At 37.2% G+C, this 23,063-nt stretch overlaps 1 protein-coding gene across 18 annotated transcripts in view; it reads right to left on the reverse strand.

Annotated features, from left to right (window-relative positions):
• The window catches only part of NUMB (NUMB endocytic adaptor protein), a 184,063-nt gene that overhangs the window by 23,041 nt on the left and 137,959 nt on the right, over positions 1-23,063 (reverse strand). For 14 of the 18 annotated variants that reach the window (XM_045807866.2, XM_087856105.1, XM_087856108.1 and 11 more), the window contains 2 exons: positions 18,407-18,481; positions 12,529-12,561 (listed from right to left, as the gene is read on the reverse strand). In XM_045807866.2, coding sequence (XP_045663822.2) covers positions 12,529-12,561; positions 18,407-18,481 — 108 coding nt within the window. The other 4 variants (XM_087856114.1, XM_087856111.1, XM_087856109.1 and 1 more) reach the window with 2 other exon arrangements.

The raw sequence follows: 23,063 nt of genomic DNA on the forward strand, positions 1-23,063 counted from the left end.
AGTTGAATTCAAATCCAGACTTCATCATACAAATTCTATAGCAGCAATGCTTCCGTACTATTTGTGCACTTTACAGTCTTTCGTTCCGATCATATAAACTAAGATCCTCAGCACTTTTCAGAAAATTATAAAACTCATAGAAGAAAGTTTTTGTTTTTGTTTGCCTTAAAACTGTCTATTTAATCCACTATCCAAGGAAATAAGGCCAAAGCTAACAAAAAGACTGAAATATAAAGATAACCCAGAGTAAGTATGAAATATAGAATTCAGGTACATCTTAGTGACGCAAACACCCTTTTACAAAAAAAGACTACATAATGCTTCAGAAACTAATAAAATGTAGTAGCTAGGGTAATGCAGATGTGAGACATGAAGAATTATTTCATCACTTGTTCCAACACTTTCTATTTCAAAAATAATTTCACGGTTATAGGTAGAATTCACACTGACTAGTCAATTATGAAAAACACAGTTTTACAACAAAAAGGAAACCACTTATTCTTCAAGCAAAGAAGATGGGTTTAACATGCACAGAACTTCAGTAACTTCAAATTTAAATTGGTAAAATCTGGGGCGCCTGGGTGGCTCAGTCGTTAAGCGTCTGCCTTTGGCTCAGGGCGTGATCCCAGCGTTCTGGGATCGAGCCCCATGTCAGGCTCATCCTCTGGAAGCCTGCTTCTTCCTCTCCCACTCCCCCTGCTTGTGTTCCCTCTCTCACTGGCTGTCTCTCTGTCAAATAAATAAATAAAATCTTAAATAAATTGGTAAAATCTGGGGGTGCCTGGGTGGCTCAGTCGTTAAGCGTCTGCCTTCGGCTCAGGGCGTGATCCCAGTGTCCTGGGATCGAGCCCCGCATCGGGCTCCCTGCTCTGCTGGGAGCCTGCTTCTACCTCTCCCACTCCCCCTGCTTGTGTTCCCTCTCTCGCTGGCTGTCTCTCTCTGTCAAATAAATAAATAAAATCTTTAAAAACAATAAATTGGTAAAATCTGAAAAGGATCAGGCTAACCTATGAGTGAAAGATGATAAATGTCAAGTATAGCTGAGCTATTAACCACTCAACTCTCTCTATATCCAACTTAGAATTTTAAATTAACATCTGCCGAATAAACACCTTTTATTATGGGCAGACATAAACCAATACAGGAATTAAGCAGGCTCTGACACTGGAGAAAATGATAGCAGGCAGTGGATCTATTACAAACTGCTGAATTAGGAAACTTGTACTGCAAGTAAGAGAAATGCACAGGTAATCTTCAAATGAAAACACCAATGAAGAAACACAAAGTGGTTGCAAAAATGACGCAGAAATAGTAACTTGACCTCAGTACACTGAAAGATCACTTTCCTCTAAGCATAAAAGGTACTCACAATAAAAGGCAATTGAAATAGTTAATTACAAAAAGAACTGCCCTCTACCTACCTATCCCCAGAGGGTTTTTTTGTTTTTGTTTTTGTTTAAAGTAGATCCCACTTAAAAAAAGAAAAAGGATGATGATCACATGTTAGTGGTATTCCTGGTAGGCAGATAGTCACAGTTGCTCTTCCACTTTACATATTGGTATCATCTAGGGAAGTACTTCAGATAAGTTTTTAAACTGTTTAAATCAGAGACTGGCAAACTTTTTAAATGAGGACCATACGTCAGATATTTAAAGCTTTGCAGGTTATAGAGTCTATGTCACAATTACTCCACTCTGCCATTGCAGCACAAAAGCAGACATGGACAATATATAAACAAATGGACATAGCTTTGTTCCAATAAAGCTTTATTTACAAAACAGTGGGCCATAGTTTTGCCAGCCTCGGATGTAAATCTTCATGGTTCCTGGAAAGTGATCATTAATTAAATCTTTTTGGAAAGACAATTCGTTACATTGAAATAATAGACCTGTCTGAAATTATGCCCCTGAATTATTCTTTCTTTTCTTCCTTCCCTCCTTCCTTTCTTTCCCTCCTTCCTTTCCATCCCTCCTTCCTCCCTCCCTCCCTTTTCTCCTCCTCCTCCTCCTCCTCCCCCTTCTCCTCCTCCTTTTTGAAACAAATGTGCTTAAATGCTATCTAATGTTTTAAACTGCAACTCAGGGGGCACCTGGTGGCTCAGTCAGTTGGGTGTCCGACTCTTGATTTCAGTTCAGGTCATGATCTCAGGGTTGTGAGATGGAGCCCTGCCTCAGGCTCTGTGCTGGGCGTGGAGCCTGCTTAAGTTTCTCTCTCTCTCTCTCTGCCCCTCATCCTCCCCCTCTCTAAAAATAAATTTAAAAAATAAATAAAATAAACTGCAACTCAGATCTCAGTGCTGTCCAACTCCAAAGTTCTATGAGTCCCAAGACCACCAATGAGAAAAGAATATGTAATTAATCAACATAACTACAACTGTTATTTAAGGGCAAGATAATTCTGCTGGGCGTATGATAGATAAGAGCAAAAGGTTAAGCAGCTGTTCTAATGTTTAACCCTAAGCAAGAAACACTATAAAGACACATGGGAAGCATAATATGGCATAACTATGAAATGTTAAGAAGCAACTGCAGCAAAAAAACCAATCTGGGCAGGAGAGGCAGAGCAAGTTACTCTTTCTGAGCAACAGTGATTTCCCATTCTATTGTCTACAAACCAAAATGATTTTCAAGCGTACCCAATGTGTAAAGAATCACTGGTCAGTCTTTCTGTCACACCTACACATAGAGATAACCCAGTCATTACAGAGTACAGAGATAATGACACACTAACAGGCAACATGAGATGGTATGCCTTGTAATAAATGAACAAGAAACTTCTTTTCTTTCACAGAAAAATTGACTTTTTTTAAAATCTGAGAAGGACCTTAAAGTCTATCACTTGATATTTGAATTTCTGAACAGAATCATGTAAAGAACAAATTTTGTTTCATAATTCCCAGATACAGTGAATACTCCCTAAAGAACAAAGCAGCAAAGGGGAAAGAAACACAACTTTCACCAGTATTTGAGACTGGCATTATCTCTAATGGCTGCTTCATTTACACTACAGTAATCCTTTTAATCTGGGACACTAACATACACTGTATTTCCTGCACTATAAGTAAGAGGAGACTTGAAAGGCTTTCAGGAAAAAATAAGGATGGTAGCAGACAGCATGCAAGATGAAGCAAAAACCAAAGGAAAGATTTCTGGAGGTAATTCAGTGCTTCCAGTTCGCCACATCACTTTTAATTGAGGAGAGAGGGGAACCTAGGGACTATTCTAATATTAAGTTCATACTTCAAATATATATATAATACCAGACAGAAAATTCCACAGGTTTCAACCTGCCTGAAACCAAATTCATCATACCCCTCCTCATAATGAATGGCTTCCCAATCATCTTGGTCAATCATACCCAAAGCTTCGGTCATATTTTCTGATTCTTTCTGTATATCCCTAGTTTGAATGAATGAATGAATGAATGAGTGAATGAATGAATGAATGAATAGGAGCATATTTCTCTCTCATCCCAGTGGTCCTATAAATGCTGTTCCTTCTGCCTGAAATGCATGTCTCCTCTAACTTAGTTTAACTAGAAGTCATTGCATTGTATATCAGCCTGAGGTGTCACCTCCTCCTAGAAGCCTTCATCATAACCTCTCACATTCATTCTTCCTTTCTGCTCCAAGTAATACCTGTTCTTGTCACATGTTTTGGTAAACATTTTTTTACCTGTCTGGTTCCTCCCACTACAGGGTGAACTTGAAAGCAGTGCATTTGTCATTCATTCATTTGTTCATTCACGAACTCAAATATTTTAGAGCAGCTACTGTGGAACACATACTACTTGAGGCACTGAAGATTCCGCAGTGAAAATAGGGGAAGATTTCAGTCTTAAGAGAGCTTATGTTTCAGTAAAAGAGATGAATAAGTAAACTGTATGGTATGACAAATGGTGATAAGCCCTATCGGAAAAATAAAGCAAGGAAGAGGAATACTGAGTGTGTGTACATGGAGGAAGGTGGTATTTGGAATTTAAAATAGGGTTCTCAGTGAAAGCCTCATTCTTAGTGAATGCCTCACTGAGAATGGGGCGTTTGAACAAAGAATGGAAAGACATGAAGAAGCGAGCCATGCGTATATCTGACTTCACAGGAGCAGTTATAGCAAGCACAAACAGCAGAAGCATACCTGGTGTGCTCAAGGAATAGCAAGGAGGCTAGTGTGGCTGGAACCGAGGGAGTGAGAGTAGGAGAAGATAGGAAAAGGGACAGAGGGAATTAAAAAGACTTCGGCTTTTATCCTGAGTAGGACAGGAAGCTACTGGAGGATCTGGAGCGTGGAGCAACATAATCAGCCCTCTGTCTTAAAAAGATCACTCAGGCTGATATCTTGAGAACAGATGGCAGGGGGGACAAAAATGAAAGCAGGGGAAGAAGAACACTACTGTAATGACTCAGATGAGAGGAGAAACCGGCTTGGACCAGGGCAGTAGTGTGGCAGTCGTGAGACAGGAAATGTTGATGAGATATGGAAACAGAGTATAACAGAAAGAGAGGAGTCAAAATTAGATCCAGGATTTTTGGCTAGAGCACAGGTACAGAGTTGCTCTATACTGAGATGGGGAAGATTAGGGGAGAGTAGTTTGGGAGGGACAGATTAGGAATTTGTTTTGTGACATGTGATGCAAGTTGCCTGGTGTAAAGTGTTTAATGATGATGACGATGATAACAATACCTAACACTTATCCACTGTGGTAGGGTGTTTTGTACACTTCGCTTATATTTACTTATTTAATCTTCACAACAATCACATGAGGTTGGTATTAGTATTATCCTTTTTTTTTTATAGGTGGGGAAATTGAGGTACAGAATAGTTAAGAACCTTTCCCAAGGTCACAAAGCTAGTAGGTGGCTGAGCCACGATTAAATGCAAGCACCTGACTCCCTAGAGTCTATGCCCTTAACCCCTATGCCATATTGCTTCTACGATGGAAATACCACCAAGGAGTTCAGAGAAGATGTCTGAAGATAGAAGTTTCAGTCATCAGCATAGAGATGGTATTTAAATCCATGACACTGCATGAGATCATCAAGGGAGAGGTGTAGGTAGAGAAGAGTCCACAGACTGGGAAGCAGGCAGCGTATGAGGGAAAACCAAGAACATGATCCCTGAACTCCAAGTGAACAGCGTTTCATAGCAGGAGAGGAACAGACTACGACAAATCTACTAATAGATCAGATATGGTGGTAGTACGATCCTTGGAATAACGATACAGAAGAAAACTTAATAGGAACAGCTTTGGTGGAGTGGTGAGGGTAAAAGGCTGATTAAATAGGTGTGACAGAGGAAGGGAGAGCAGAAACTTAAGGCACGAAGAAACATTTTTTTAAAAAAGATGATTTGTTTTGATCCACTATAGAAAGAAAAACTGAAATGGAAAAGTGTGTGGGGAGCATTGCTGGAGTAAGCAAGAGCTGGAATAGTAAGACTCTAGTGGAGAAGCTGGCCTCGGCTGGGAACACAGACAGTTCATCCCTGCATAGGAGGGAAAACAGAGCATACGGGCATGGATGTAGGTCGGTGAGGAGCTGTGGTGGCGGCACATGGGAGAGTTTTCTTCTGATTGATTCTATGTTTTCAGTGACATAGGAAGCAAGGTCATCAGCCAAAAGAGAGAACAGAGTAAGAAATTCTGGAGGCTTAAGGAAAAAGGAGGAGGTGTCAAATAATTACCTAAAAATGAGACAGTAAATGAATAAAAAAAAAAATGAAGACTGTCTTGATCCTCTTTGTACCTCAACAGCCTAGCAGAGTCCCTAGTGTGTTTTAGACGCTGTGACTTCAGCTTGAGAACCACTGTGTTTCTTGGGTTTTTTTTAAGACTTATTTATTTGAGAGACAGAAAGAGAGCACATGAGTGGGAGGAGCAGAGGGAGAGAGAGAGAGAATCTCAAGCAGACTCTGTGCTGAGTGCAGAGTCTGACGTGTGGTTCAATCTCATGACCCTGAGATCAAGACCTGAGCTAAGTTCAAAAGTCAGATGCTTAACCGACTAAGCCACCCCGGTGCCCCATTTCCTCACTTTAAAGAAAAGGATCCAGAATGTAGGTAAGCACTAAGTATGATTTGTTATAGAGAAGAAAATCTGGGAAATCTCAGCTAGAACGCAGATGTGAGTACACGTACTTAAGAGTAGTCATAAATACCACACAGTGTTTACTGTTTAGAATTAGGTAAAAACAATATAACCACATATTACTTTTCAACCATGCATTCTCCAAAACATAATCATTTCTAATTATGCCATTTAACAACTGAAAAAGTGTAAGAACATGAGAAAAATATATTTGGCAGTACATTAACAGGATCTGCTAGAACAGATATAATATTTTTGGTGATTTTTATATAGTTAAAGTGCCCCTCCCCCCTTCAAAGTGACATAATAGCTCGGGGAAGAATTCACAAACTCAGATGCCTACAGGATTAAGAGCAGGCAACAAAATGAGTGAAACAGGCTGCATGTAAGGACAATAGAGAGTTGCAGAGATTGTGGCCAACAGGCTACCGAAGGGTACTGTGGCTACTCAGCTCAAGCCACTGCTGCCACATAGAAAGCATTCCAGTTTGTCAGATCTTCTAATTCTTTTTTTTTTTTTTTAAGATTTTATTTATTTATTAGACAGAGATAGAGACAGCCAGCGAGAGAGGGAACACAAGCAGGGGGAGTGGGAGAGGAAGAAGCAGGCTCATAGCGGAGGAGCCTGATGTGGGGCTCGATCCCATAACGCCGGGATCACGCCCTGAGCCGAAGGCAGACGCTTAACCGCTGTGCCCAGGCGCCCCAGATCTTCTAATTCTTAAGTTAGATATTCTACTTTTTATGTGAAAACTTTCAGTGTTTGAAATTTTGGCAACTAATTCAAACTTATAAACTGTGCTCAGGCATACAAAGCATGTTTGTGGGACGCATTCAGGCCCTTGAGCTATCTGCTGTACTTCTGAGTGAGAGAACATCAATATGGAGTAGGTGAAAAATACTGCACCAACTTTCAGAAAACCCTGGTTTCAGGGTAGGCACTGCCCTTTACTACTAACTGGGTGACCTCTTTGAGCTTGTTTATTCATTTGTAAAATGTAATTTCATGAACTATGCTGTTTTAATTCATTGAGTAGTTGTGAGTAGCATATTAGAAAGTAGGTCAAAGCCTATCATAAAGCTCTGTGTAAATATAAGCAAATAGCTGTGAGATAATGGAAAATATATATTGGTCTCTGCCCCTGGTTCTGGGCACAGAGCTTCTGAAAACCTTATACTTTCCTAATTTCCCAAGTGATAAGAGCACTGTGAGCATCCCTTGCTCTAAAATGTGGTCTTTGACTCCATCCCTGACACAGAGCTCCTAAAGCCCTTGTAAATTCCTAAGTGATAAGAGCACTAGGAGCAACTTTTGTTGGATGAGACAACTCTGGGTAGGCTGCTAGATAAGGGCTGCTCATCAGAAAGAACAAGCCATGATGAGCAGCTTGGAATTTTTAGCCCCACCTCATATTCCATCCTCCAGAGAGGGAGAAGGGCTAGAAATGGAATTAATAATTGGTCATGCCTATATGAAGAAGCCTCCAGAAAACCCCAACAGTACAAGGTTCAGAGAGCTTCCAGGTTGGCAAACACATCATACCAGGAGAGTGTCACACTCCCTCTCCACAGGGACAGAGGCTCCTGTGCTTAGAATCCTCCCAGACTTCACCCTGTGTAGCTCTTGGTCTGGCTGTTCTTCTGTTTCTGTTATCACATATTTTAAATAAACTAGTAAATGTAAGTATTTCCCTAAGTTCTGTGAGCTGCTCTAGCAAATTAAACCTGAAGAGGAGGTTGTGGGAACCTCCAATTTGTAGCCAAACTGGACAGACATTGTAGGTAACCAGGAGACCTATTACTTACGGCTGGCATCTAAAATAGTGTGGAAGCAGTCTTATGGGACTGAGCCCTTAACCCGTGGGATCAGACACTATCTCCAGGTAGGCAGTGTTAGAACTGAGTTAAATTGTGAGATAACTAGCTGATGTCACAAAAAATTGCTTGGTGTATGGAAAAATATCTCATTTGGAGACCAGAAATGAAGTGTTTTGTGTGAGCAGTAAAGGAAACACACAGGAGAAAGACTCACAGGAGATAACTGAACTGAATTTTTCTAATATGATGGCTTTAAAAAGAGAACTAACGGGTAGCCTAAGAACATTTCATATCTCTGTATTCAGTCATTTCCTCATAAAATGTAAATGCAGATTACTTAGCTCATGGAGTTCCTCAAATATATTAAAATTATAAAATCTTTTTCAAGTGTTAACTGCCATGTAATTACTTGGTTAATCAAGTATTTGCTTGGTATGTCCAAATAAACTAACAAACCTGTATACAGTACTTCCTAAAAAGCTGAGTACATTTTTGGCTCTCCTAACAACAGTGAGCAATTTAATGTAGCTAGTTTGGAAAAAGTTATTTCAGGTTTTCAGGTTTTTTTTTTTTTCTTTCCTGTTTTAAGATGTGTATAAGCCGGGCGCCTGGGTGGCACAGTCGTTAAGCGTCTGCCTTCGGCTCAGGGCGTGATCCCAGCACTCTGGGATTGAGCCCCACATCAGGCTTCTCCGCTAGGATCCTGCTTCTTCCTCTCTCACTCCCCCTGCTTGTGTTCCCTCTCTCGCTGGCTGTCTCTCTCTGTCAAATAAATAAAATAAAATAAAATAAAATAAAATAAAATAAAATAAAATAAAATAAGATGTGTATAAGCTTACATGGGCTAAATAATACAGTTCTGTAAACAGACTCAGGTTTATCTGTTCCCTATGGTGAACGCTTATGGAGGCACTCCTCCCATCAACTGGTGCAGGAATAGAGAAGTGACCGGTTGGTCAGATTCAGGAAACAACTTAGGAAAACGAGGAAGCAGTCCTCCTGGTCATGATTTATAAATTCAGATTCAGGTCTAATAATCCTTTCACCTCTACTTTTATGTAAATACGTTTAATGGAAACACCTCTTGATAATTGTTGTTCTCTTTATCTTGGACCACTAAATCATACATGCTGGGAAGGCTAAGAAAGTCTCAAAATTTATAAGAAACTTTTTAAAAAACTCCCTACCAATAGTTAATAATATTGTAGTAACTTTGTATAGTTACAGATAGTAAGTACACTTATCATAGCAAGTGTCTCGTAATTACTTATAAAATTGCTATCTCGTACACCTGAAACTAATACACGTCAACTATACTTTAATTAAAAAAATAAACTCCCTATCATATACTGTTCTATGAGATTCTCCATTTTTAGCTTTCATTAAACCAAAATTGGCCTGGCAAACTTCACAAACCAAGTCTCTTTCACCAGCCTATTTCTTGTAGCTTAGTGTGGAAGTGAGCTGAATGATGGCATCTTGAAAGATTTAAAAGGCTCCATTTTAAAAGGTTTTTCAAAATAAATAAATAAATAAAAGTTTTTCATTTAAGAGCATATTTCTGGTAAGATTATGGGTAATGCTTTTTCCCTGTTGGTTTTCCAAACTCTTTAAATGACTTAGTATAATTTAAAAAATTGTATGTTAGAATAAAATCACCCTGCCAATAAAAAGAATTCTCCCCTCAATAACAAAAGAATTCTGACAGTCGCATTTGTTCATAGATGCTATAATGAGACTGTTCAGCATCATTTGTTCCCTTTTTAAAAATTTTTTAAAAATATCTTATTTATTTATTTGAGAGAGAGAGAGCGCGAGCAAGTGAGCACACAAGCAGGGGGAGTGGTAGACAGAGGGAGAGGGAGAATAAGGCTCCCCGCAGTGCAGGGAGCCGACTTGGGGCTGGATCCCATCATGACCTGAGCTGAAGGCAGACACTTAACCAACTGAGCCACCCGGGGTGCCCCACCTCCCACCTTTTTAAAAGTTGTAGTTTAAATTCCAGTTAGTTAACATACAGTATAATATTAGTTTCATGTCAACAATTGAGTGATTCAACACGTCCATACGACAGCAGTGCTCATCTGCTTAGCATCTTTTAAGGAAACCCTGTGAGAGTAAAATTCAGTAGTATGATTTAAATATCTCCAAATTAATAAAATGTTAGTTTGAACCACTGAAAAAGACTCTTTAAAGCCTTAATAAAAAAGTAAATTGACTAGAGGTAAAAATCCAAAGTTAAATTACTACCTTCAAAGAACAAAGAAAGTGAAATGAGTTTATATGAAGCTATTTATTAGCATCTTTTAAGGTTAAATCTTTTATTTTTTAAAAGATTTTATTTTTAAGTAATCTATATACCCAGTGTGGGGTTCGAACCCATAACCCAAGATCAAAAGCCACATACTCCACCGACAGAACCAGCCAGGCACCCCAAGGTTAAGTCTTTTAAACTTTGGTTGTAACTAATATGAAAACAGAATAATTATAAAGCATAGTGATTAAGAATGTGAGCTCTGGAGTCCAATTATCTGGGTCCAAATTTTAGCTTCTACCACTAATTATGTCTGTGAATTTGGGCAGGTCACTTCCGTTTCCTCATTGTAAAACAGGGAGAATAATAATTTCAGCGTTATTTTAAGGATTAAGTGAGATGATTCCTAATTTTCTTTCTCATGCCATATAACATTTATCATGTTGCAAAGTGCAGTGAAACAGCTAAGAAGCACAGTGTGACCCAATTCAGCTACTCTGTAGGTACACCATGACTCCATTCTGTATAGCAATGAATACTGCCACTTTGGGATTGATTTCAAAGTGAGAGCTAGTTTTGTTCCCTAACGCCATGTTTTACAACTTTTTAAGTCTTCTTGTGGTATGTTTTTTCTATAAACCAAGTCAGTATTTTCTATAATTAGCCATCTATACAAGGTCTACACAGGTTTGTTTTACTAAAGTAGACATATTAAAAACTGATCACTTGGAATCTAGTTTAAATTGTATAATAATTATGGTGATGTGAAAATGCTTTGAAAAATTCTATTTGGAAAAGAATAAATATCTACAAAAAAACTTCCTTAACAATTATAATGCATATTTATACAGTTGACCCTTAAATACCATTGCACTGTGCAAATTTACTTATATGCAATTTTTTATAAATACAGTACAGTACTGTAAATGTATTTTTTCTTAAGATTTTAATAACATTTTCCTTTCTCTTGCTTACTTTACTGAAGAGTACAGTATGTAATACATATAACATATTAAATATGTGTTGATCAGCTATTTATGTTACTGGTAAGGTTACCAGTAGGCTATTACAGTTAAGTTCCTGGGGAGTCAAAAATCATACAGGAATTTCTGACTTCAGAGAGGTTTGGAGGCTCTGACCCCTGGCATTGATGCAAATGTCTATAGGATTAATTCTTTCTAGATATGGACCTGTTGATTTAACTCAAACTCAAAATGTCTACTAAGAAATTTTATTGCAACGAGTGGGTAAATGATATGACTTTCTCTTTCAGACTGACAGCAGTAACTGAATCAAGCCATTCAATCTAAAGTCTCTTCAAATCTGTTTATAAACAAATTTATAAAGTATAAAGGTGACATACCTGAACGTGTAAAAACCAGCCACAACTAAAATATTTACTTGAGAATAAAATGGAAACTATTAGTTCTTTATTTTTTTTTCAGGATTGTCATCTACTTTATTTTTTTATAATAATTTTTTATTATGTTATGTTAGTCACCATACGGTATATCCTTAGTTTTTGATGTAATGTTCCATGATTCATTAACTATTAGTTCTTTAAAACAAATTTCCAAAGTAACAAAACCACCCAGTAAAAAAAAAAAATTGATGGGATTTTTATATTCGCATTAACTCTTAGTAATTTATATCCAATGACAGTAGTGTTTTCTTATACTGTTTCAGTCTAAATTATTTTCTAGCACTTACTTAAAACTAAACAATGATAAATTCTGACACAAAAATGTTAGAAATGTATTTACCTATTTGTATATATATTCTTAATTCTAAGGAAATCGGGACATTAAATAATCATTACTTGAAAAGCATTTACAGAAGGAACATACCACACAATGACAGATTATTTGGTAGACTACTAATGAGGATAATTTTTCTCAGATTAGCATCCCAGGCTAAAAATGATAGAATCCCCAAAGATAAGTTTATGTACTTCCACTCACTTCACCTGAAATTTAATTTAGATTGAAAAAAAGCATTTGCATTGAATATAAAATCTGGGGTACATTCAATTTCCACTTGAACTTAATATTTCTTCCCATTTCTCTGTCAATACTGAGCACTAAGTAAAACCCACTTGTTAAAAATCCACCTAATATGCTAATATGAACAGCTTTGCAAGATCAAATTAAATTTATTTTAATACCTAGCCTTGAGGACATAATACTTTTTCAATCTATTTGCTTTCTTTATGGAATTTTAGTATGAACAGACACACAGTTAATATCATAGATAGCAACTTTCCAATTTATTAATTTCCATATATCAATTCCTATATTATAAAGAAATGAATGTCAGTGCTATACTAGGGGTGTAACTCCTTATAAAGCAAGCACGAATGTGGCATCAAACTTACTTTTCCAAAGAAGCCTTTGAAGAACTTCCTTTCCTGGAGGAACAGGGGGACAAGTCGAGCGCTATTATTGTATGGGCTAAATGTCCCAGGGTTTCACACCAATAAGCACATACAGAAATGGGGTAAAAGGCAAAGTAGGAGTAGGGGAGGGCGTGAGAGTTTTAAAGAGTTATCCATACCAGGAGTGACAGGGAAAAAGGACGGTGCATGAAAATGCAGGGAAACATACTGTATGGCCTAAGAATCCATGGAAAGAGAAGAAATCAGAACCCGCACCCGTGCAGAGCAACTAGTTAGTTTAGTAGTCTCTATTTACTTTTGAAACAGAGATTATCCAAATTTGGCAGCAGGGAAAAAGATTAAGACATATTGGTTTGGTGAGATTTGTATTTTAAATTTCCTAATACTGAGTAGTAAACACATTTTTCAATTTCCATATACATTTTTCAATTTAAAAATCAGTGGTCTACTATATGGAAGTCATCAATTAAAAAAAAAACAGTCCACATTTGAATAACCACATAATCACATAAAAAATGCAACCCATAAAATTAAATTATGAGTGTGCAGCAAGAATTTTTGTCAGACTTTTTCTTACCAAGTTCAAGATTTCACTTAAAGAATCCTTACTCATCCATTGGGATCAATTTGTAAGTATGTGTATGTGTGGGCTGATCAATTCCACAACAATCATGGGGAAATAATAGATATGTTCTATTCCAGAAAATAAATTGTCTTTAAAGAACACAAAGCTAATGCTTTCACTGCAGATGAAAAAAATACATCTGAGAACCAAACAACATCTGTGGACCACAACTGAAATTTTAAAAATAGGGTTTTGTTTTAAAATGCTACTGTTTTAGGGGCGCCTCGGGGTGCAGTCGTTAAGCGTCTGCCTTCGGCTCAGGGCGTGATACCAGCGTTCTGGGATCGAGCCCCACATCAGGCTCTTCCGCTAGGAGCCTGCTTCTTCCTCTCCCACTCCCCCTGCTTGTGTTCTCTCTCTCACTGGCTGTCTGTCTCTGTCAAATAAATAAATAAAATCTTAAAAAAAAAATGCTACTGTTTTAGAATAAAGAAACCTGCATTGGCTGTTATAAGTATGTAACTCTGAAACTATGTAGCTAAGAGAGACATAGCTATCTATGGTTCCAGCACCAATTCTTAAGCATGTAGAAACTTTAAAGCTGGCCACCATTTAAGATCAGAAGAACTTATGCAAAGTAGATGTGTTCTAACCCAAGCTACCTTAACTTTACATTTCCTAACTTTGGTTGAACTATTTAAGCCTTTAGTTTTTATAATCAGTTTTTAATGTTGGATAAGTATCTAGAAAAAGACAACTGTACAGAAATTTTACTCTCTCAGACAATTTATAAACTCATTCACTACTCTCAAACGCTGAAGAGTTTGTTTTCTACCTAAGTTTTGAAAATCCCAAACAGCATCAAATATTTCCAAAAAATGTTTTGAGCTTAAGCTGGAAAAACAATAAACTGGGGTAGTTATTGCAATAAGACTGCTTATTTCTACTGCCAAGTTTGGTGACCCTAGTTTTGTTAGACTGTGAGTGACCACCAGCTTTTAAAGATGCAGCCAAAGTTAAAAGATTCACAATTCTTGAGGGATTGTGAGGTAAGGGAAAGAGATCTGTTAATATTTAGTTCAGCTCCCAGAAAAGCTCTTGTTAAACATGTAGTCTGCCCTCTTTTCATAAAAGACCTCAGTTGTTAATGAAAAAAGTTGACGTGCAAAATGCATTAAAAGATAGTAATTAGAGAATATTAGTGCTTAAAAAAAAACAAGTTATGATTCTTTTACCTGCTAAAACAAGAACATATATTAAAGCAAATATATCAAATAGTGAATAAAAAACCAACATATTAGAAACTGTCAGTATAATGAAACTAGTCTAAAACCAAGACAGAGAGGGAGAGACATTTAGAGACAATGGGAAGAAAAGACCTTTTAAAAGGAAGAGCATTTTGGACCAATGTCAAGCAAGATAACCAAGGCCCAATACACTTTTTACAAAATAGACTGATAAATGACAGTACTACTCACCCTGCAACTGACTATGTCAATAAAGGTACTGAAAATGGACAATAGTCATTTCTGTCATTTATCCAATACAATCTAAGTCCCAGTGTGGCTATTTGTGCACTTATATCACAAAGTAAATGAGTTGGAAATAGCTATAACTAACTTTTATATCATACAAAAAGAATTTAAACATATTTATGCTCTGAGAAGCAGATTTAAAACTTAATCTTAAAAAAAAGGCGATCTTGTTTAGTTATAATATCTTTTCATTTGAGAATATTAATTATGCAAGTAACTTCTTGTTGATGTTACAGTGATCCTGAATAGTAAGGGACTAATTTGAGGATAAATAAGAACTATACTTGCAAATTATCTGGCTTCTTCAATTATTCACAAAAAAAGCTCCAGAATGTCACATTTTTAGTTCAAACATCATTCAAGTGATAGGTTTAAGATGTTTGTTTTGCTACTTAACTCGTACATCTGAGCTATATAATTCTTTAAATTTTAAAACTCTGGCATTCAAACTAGTTCCATAAACATGTTATTTCTTCTTTAATCTGTAAGCTTATACACTTCTACATTTGCTTCCATTTATTTGAAACTCTAAGGAAGAAGACATAGCTTTTGGTACATAACCATCTGGTACAGCAGATTATAAATGTTTGTTAGATGAATGTTTGGTAAGGCAGGGAGGCAACTAGAAATTTCTGTATAGTAAAAATATGAAAAGAAGACAAAAATCTCAAATATTTGTGGATGAATATGGTCTGAGAAGAACAACATCCTGAAGACTTCCAACTTTCTGCAAACTTCTCAGTATAGCATTAGAAAGAGTATTTATAGGAGGAAGTTTTACTGAGTATAATAAACAGAAAATTGACTCGTTACCCCAAAATTCAATCTAATTTTTTAAATTCATGTTTACCTATGTGAAATTATACATAACATTTACCCCAAGTTTCTTGGACAGCATTAGTCTGAAAAATTTTAAAGAACTTCTTGAATGAAAAGTTCAGAAGTGGTCAATTTCCCCCCAAAGTTCTGAAGTTTAAGTATGTACAGAAAAGCAATCAACATACATAAAACTTCATATTAGTCATAAATGACCATAGGGAAATAAGGATCATTTAGAGATATACAAAAGGGTTTCATAAACTTTAAAACATTAAATGTAAGATATGGTTATGATAATTGTTATGAGATTTGACTTGACCATATTGAGGACTGAACTGTTTTCTATATAGTCCAGAATTAATGTTTGAGTGGCTACTATGTGCCAGACACTGTTCCAGGCACAGGTATAATTTCTTAAATGGCAATTTGGTTTCTATTTCTGGTGAAAATAAAGCTTATTAAATTTAATTGTCTAAATAGTCTTATACCTCAAATAATCATGCTTATAGTTTATAATCTTCATGGTTAAAAAAAAATAAAAAGGTGGGACACCTGGGTGCCTCAATCAGTTAAGTGTCTGCCCATCAGGTTCCCTGCTCAGTGGGGAGCCTGCTTCTCCCTCTCCCTCCGCCACTCCCCCTGCTTGTGCTCTCTCTCTCTGACAAATAAATAAAATCTTTAAAAAATAATAAAATAAAAAAATAAAAAGGTAAAATCCACTCAATTAAAAAAATTATTTTTTAGGGGCGCCTAGGTGGCGCAGTTGTTAAGCGTCTGCCTTTGGCTCAGGGCGTGATCGCGGCGTTTCGGGATCAAGTCCCACATTGGGCTCCTCCGCTGGGAGCCTGCTTCTTCCTCTTTCACTCCCCCTGCTTGTGTTCCCTCTCTCACTGGCTGTCTCTATCTCTGTCAAATAAATAAATAAAATCTTTTAAAAAAATTATTTTTTAAAAAGTTTATTTACGTAAGTAATTTCTACACCCAATGTGGGGCTCAAACCCATGACCCCAAGATCAAGAGTCACATGCATTTCCGACTGAGCCAGCTAGGCGCCCCTAAAAAAGTTAATTTTAAAACTAAATGGTGAATAGTGGTTATCTCTGTGATTATAAAGAATTTTACATACTGTTTTTATTCATTTGTATTTTACACAATGAACTTATCCTATCTATATAATGAAGAGATGCTTCTAATTAAGAGTAGGCTAAAAAAAAATAGTTAAGAGGATTCACTGCTCATTAAACTAAATACCATTTAATATCTTCTGTGCAAATGAAAACCATCCCTAGTTTCCCCTTATTTAGAGAGTGAACATGAAGCCATACTCTGAATTAAAAGACTTTCTAAAGGCTCATTCCACAATGACCTTCTACCTGTAAGTTAAGTAAGTTATAAAATTTTGATATCTATTTGTAATTTGTTTCAGGTCTATTTGTCTATTCACTGATTTGCCTGTTGTTTTCAGTTATGATGTTTAAATATTCTTTAATGACTAGTAGGACAAATCACTGTATTACTTTTAAAATTTTCTAAGCTAAACTTATTATTCTAGTGAACTTAGAATTATTCTGTTAAAGAAGAGATTGAATTTATGTTTCTTGGAAAATTACACTGTGTGAGGCTGCATTTAACTGGAGAATATATTCAGGTAGACATGACAAGTCTATAAATTAGAGCTTCACATACCATAATAGATGAAAATAAGTCCTTTTAACATTAATGATGATTAGAATAGGAAGGGCTTCAATCATTTAAGAATTTAAATGACCAAAATCTGAGGAAAATGGTACATATGTAAGTATGTATATGTACATGTCTCTACATATTGGTTTATTTTTTTAGTTCCTTGTATACTATAATCAGTTATTTTTCTCCTCCTTTCCCTTCTACAACAGATTCACAGACATTTGTTCCAAAACACAATACACGTCTCTAAGTTTGTTGTTTCTTTAATCTTGTATCTTTTATATTGAGGGATTATAGATGAGATGTCATATAAAATGTACCAAGCAGCAGAAAAGTTTTGATTAAGCAAATTGAGGGGGAGAAAAAAAAAAAAGCTCTCATTAGTAGCCAAACTTGTGGCAGCCTACCATACCAGCAAACCCAAAGCAAACAAGTATTTAATGCTGTCTGGGGCAAGGGCATGCAGAAGTAATGGTTAAAGCTTTCATAGCAAAGGGAGGAAAAGGCCACACACTGGAGAGAAGGAAGGTTGTGAAGAAGACTGTCAGAGTTGATGAGACATTCTTCAAACCTATCCAAAATATGATATCGACACTTAAATGTGAACCTTTATGAACTCTGAATCCATTCTCTCCTTTTATTAAATACACAAGCATGTGCCTGGGATTTATTCTATGGTATAACAGGCAAAGAAAACATTTATCCTGGAAAAGGACTTCCCATTTCAAGTATGCTGAAGTTTGTGCAAAAGGCAGGGGAAATACATTGTTTATGTTAGAGGGGTGTACAGAAGGAAACTGGAGAGTAGTAGTCAAGATAATAAGCCCTCCCCCAACCGTAAACCTCACTAGCCATCATCACAGATAACTCTATCTTCTGCTGCTTCTTATAGTAAATTTAACACCAGTAATTTATAACCCAGTTATCACAGTTAGGTTAAGACACTAACTGTAACAGTTTTCTCTTGGTTTTAGGACATTATTCACCTGTAAGATTTCATACCACTTGTTTCATACCACTTGTTTCATTATCCAAAAGGTACTTTTGTCTGGCCTAAATTGACAAAGTAGGTCTTTATAATTTACGCCTTTGGATGGATAACATGAGATGCTCTTTATTAGAGAGCTCACATCTTTGCCTTCAGAGAAACCCTGGTCTTATTGGATAGTGAATCACTAAAATTTACTGAGCCAAATCTCTTAAGAAAATATTTCGGTATATAAATCAACAGTGGCAACCATCAAATACATACAGCTTTCAGTCTTTTTACAGCATCTTCACAGATGTGCATTCCTCTTGACTCATCAACTTCTACATGGCCAAGGTACTGCAGAAAGAAGAAAAAAGGGTTACTGCTATGCTTACTGAGTAGCTACCATAAGGTAGGTATTAGCTGGAAGAAAACTGAATATTGAAATTTCTGCACTCAAGAAACTGCCACTGTATAAGAGTTAAGATGTTACTTTACTTACCCTCAGTGTCCTCATATGAATGAGATTCAGAATAAATGTCTCAAAGAATTGTTATAGAGAAGTGAAAAAGTAGATGGTGGGCACTAAATGTTACCTAAATTTATTGGATCTGAACATAATAGCCTATGCTAGACACAGTTGCTTTATCTCTGAACAAAAATAATCCTAAAACAAATTGTATGTATATATATGTAAATATGTATACACACATATTGAAAAAGGCACAAATAAAAACAACAGTTATTCAAAGGCTGAAGAGATCCCATATTCCTCTTAGGGGAACACATAAGAGCAAGGCAGAAAACTAAACAAATTTTAATAAGCAATACATTTAAGCTTTAAAAGATGTGCAGAATTTGAAGAGGCAAAAATCGAAAGGTTGGGAAACTATTTTAGGTAGAGAGAACTTAATAAAAGTTATAGATGTGGAACAGCATAACTGTTATCAGCAAGGATTCCTGTTTGGCTAGGATATGAGGCATGTACAACTGGGAATCTGAATGCTGGAATGAGTCTCTACTTAATTCTAGAGTTGAGAGAGAGATAATAAAGCTTCCCCCCCCAAAGTAGTAATGCAATTCAAATTGTACCTTAGTATGGGAATAGCCTTGGGTAAGATAAAGCAGAAGGGATGATGAAAAAATTACAAAAGTGCTCTCTTCTCAAAGGTAATTTATGGTCTGGTTCTGGGTACAATTGAGTAGACCCACTCTTCCCTGTCCCACTCATTGAATGAAACCTTAAAACCTGAACAGAAAACATGGAGCACCTATTTCGAGTCTCTTTTGTAAAGAGTAGAAAAGATGAGTCCAAGAAGAATACCGGGATCCAAAGTATTTCTGGATTGGCAGGGAGTTTACCTCCCACTCTCCTCCTCCATTTTCCCCCTTCCCCTTTTTGATACTTCCAACTTGAACTTAACACAGCCAGAAATCCAAAAGTGTGTGCTGTGGCAAAGAAAGAACTCTGGGAAAAGCACTCTAGCTGTGGCTCAAGGATCAGATAAGGAAACGCCTTATCCTCAGAGAGAGTATAGGAATCTCCCTCCCTTTTATTTATCTGTTTCCATTGTCCTCTCACACCCCAGCTTCCCAAGATATCCTATGCTAGTGGTAGCAATGGAAACCTGCAAGAGCCACATCTCTGAGAGACGGGAATTTTCCTCTCGTCACAGTGAAATTGTGATTCCAGGAAGATGGGACCAATGCCCTTTCTGCTTTTTTCCCCTCTTTTGTCTATCTCCCATCATTTGGCCCTGCATGGAGGTGCATTTCACTGTGAAACTCACGGTAGAGCAGAATAACAAGAGCCCCAGGAAACACAGGCATAGACAGCTTAAGTAACTTGCCCAAGGTCATTCAGCTAGTGAACACTCAAACCCAAGCAGCTTGATTCAGAACACTCTTACAGGGGCGCCTGGGTGGCTCAGCTGTTGAGCATCTGCCTTTGGCTCAGGGCGTGATCCCGGCGCTCTGGGATCAAGCCCCACATCAGGCTCCCCCGCTGGGAGCCTGCTTCTTCCTCTCCCACTCCCCCTGCTTGTGCTCCCTCCCTCACTGGCTGTCTCTCTGTCAAATAAATAAATAAAATCTTTTTTTTTTATTAAAGATTTTTATTTATTTATTTGACAGAGATAGAGACAGCCAGAGAGAGAAAGAACACAAGCAGGGGGAGTGGGAGAGGAAGAAGCAGGCTCATAGCAGAGGAGCCTGACGTGGGGCTCGATCCCAGAACGCCGGGATCACGCCCTGAGCCGAAGGCAGACGCTTAACCGCTGTGCCACCCAGGCGCCCCAATAAATAAAATCTTAAAAAAAAAAAAAAAAAAGAACACTCTTATAATGCTTAACATGGAATTTTTTCATTTTTACTAAAATCTTTCCAATACTAAGTGCATAAAACCAATAAATTAAAATCAATTTAGGAAAGCACTCGACTTCAGGTAACAAAATACTTGAGGCATCTATCATAAAGATCATAAACTAAGACCAAAATGTCTAAAGAATTATAACAGCTGTAATTCTGAATGAACACTATATAAACAGCAAGAATGCTCACCTTTTAGTGAATCAAATAATGTACTATATATATATAGTTCTAAGTTGAAAGAATATAATCTCTTTAGGGCAAATCTGAATAATACGAAATCCAATAAGATAAATTTACATATTCTATTTTGGGTTCTCATATGCAATGAATTTGGCTACAAATTTTACACTTTCTATCTAGATCCACATTTAGTTACATTCTTTGGTTTTACAGATGACCAACAGTGGTAATGTTTTCTGAAACTCAACATCACTGAAGCCATTATGGATATTGAGTATACATAAGAACCTCAAATTTTAGGGGCGCCTGGGTGGCTCAGTCGTGAAGTGTCTGCCTTCGGCTCAGGGCGTGATCCCGGAGTCCTGGGATGGAGCCCCACATCAGGCTCCTCTGCTGGGAGCCTGCTTCTTCCTCTCCCACTCCCCCTGCCTGTGTTCCCTCTGTCACTGGCTGTCTCTCTGTCAAATAAATAAAATCTTAAAAAAAAAAAAAGAGAGAACCTCAAATTTTAGAGAATTTCTAAACTACTACATTAAAAATAATATATAGGGGCGCCTGGGTGGCACAGCGGTTAAGCGTCTGCCTTCAGCTCAGGGCGTGATCCCGGTGTTATGGGATCGAGCCCCACATCAGATTCCTCCGCTATGAGCCTGCTTCTTCCTCTTCCACTCCCCCTGCTTGTGTTCCTGCTCTCGCTGGCTGTCTCTATCTCTGTCAAATAAATAAATAAAATCTTTTAAAAAAATAAAAAATAAAAAAAATAAAATAATATATAATGTTTCATATCAACAAGAAAGGATGCTGATAGCAAATTTTCACCAGTGTACCTCTATCTGGCTCACTACAGGATAGCTTTAACACTAGATTCCATATTTAGTCATCTTTGCTTATCTTTTTTACATTAAATTAGAAAAATTTTAACTCAAAATTATAGGCTATCAGAAATGTCAAGTGTTTGGTAGTTCTGTCAACTAGTTCTAGATTTTCAGAATGATTTCACAGTCAGAAATAAGGAGTACGCCCTCACTGAAGGCTGCTTTCCATCAGATGCTACAGTGATAGGTATATTACACTCAAATTCTGGAAAGCTCTATTTTTTTTTGGCTTAGAAGATAATGATGAATGGATGTTTAGATACCTCTTTGGATGAATTAAGCTCGAAAAAGGATTTCTTTGTGTTTTGTTGATATTTGACCTTTTTTCAAAGACCAAAAATAAATTCTCAATTTCCTGGTCCAATAAGTAAAGAAAATAAAGCAGTGGAAAATAGTAACCTGCATCACTGTTCTGACATTTTAAGAAATTCTGACATCTCGCTCTTAGCACCTTGTCATATATACTGCTAAGTTCTTTTAGTCTGTTTTGGTTTTTTTACTCTATCCCTACTTACTGACTTGAAATGCCAAATATATATTATTAAAAACTACACTATCCTGGACATTCTATTTTGTTCTATTGTTATTCCTATTTTAATACCACAACATGTTCATTATAGTTTAAGAACGCTTTAATATGTTTTGGAATGATCACTTTCACTAATTTTAATTATTTCCTGGCTTTAATCTTTGGTATCGGGGCGCCTGGGTAGCACAGTCGTTAAGCGTCTGCCTTCGGCTCAGGGCGTGATCCCGGCGTTCCGGGATCAAATCCCACATAGGGCTCCTCCACTGGGAGCCTGCTTCTTCCTCTCCCACTCCCCTGCTGTGTTCCCTCTCTCGCTGGCTGTCACATAAATAAATAAAATCTTAAAAAAAAAATAATCTTTGGTATCGACTTTGGAATAATTTTGTTCAATTCCTGTCCAAAAAACCCTTGGTGGGTTTTTGCTTTTTTTTTTAAAGATTTTATTTATTTACTTGAGAAACAGCGAGCCAGAGCGCACAAGTGGGGTGGAGGGACAGAGGGAGAGGGAGAAGCAGACTCCCCGCTGAGCAGGGAGCCTGACTTGGGGCTCAATCCCAGGACCCTGGGATCATGACCTGAACCAAAGGCAGACACTTAAGCAGCTGAGCCAGTCAGGTGCCCCAAATCCTTGGTGTTTTAATTAAGATTGCCTTGAGTTCACTAGTTGAGAAAAACTGACATTATAATACTGACCTATTTCATCTAACAGTATTTATTCAAGTCTTTTATGTCTCTGAAGTTTTATGGCAGCCTTCGGATACACTCTTGTACATTTCTTTCTAGAGTAGTAAGCTCATTCCACAGCATTGCACCATTTAACATTCCCATCAAAATGTATGAGGGTTTCAATTTCCCCACATGGTCACCAGCACTTTATTTTCTCTCTTTAAATTATACCATCCTCCTAACAGGTATAAAGCAGTATCTTGTGATTTTGATTTGCATGCTCCTAATGACTAATGATATTGAGCATCCATCTTTTCAT

The sequence above is a fragment of the Ursus americanus genome, chromosome 26 (genome assembly GCF_024610735.1).
Source record: "Ursus americanus isolate L20-20 chromosome 26, mUrsAme1.1.p, whole genome shotgun sequence".
NCBI lineage: Eukaryota > Metazoa > Chordata > Mammalia > Carnivora > Ursidae > Ursus > Ursus americanus.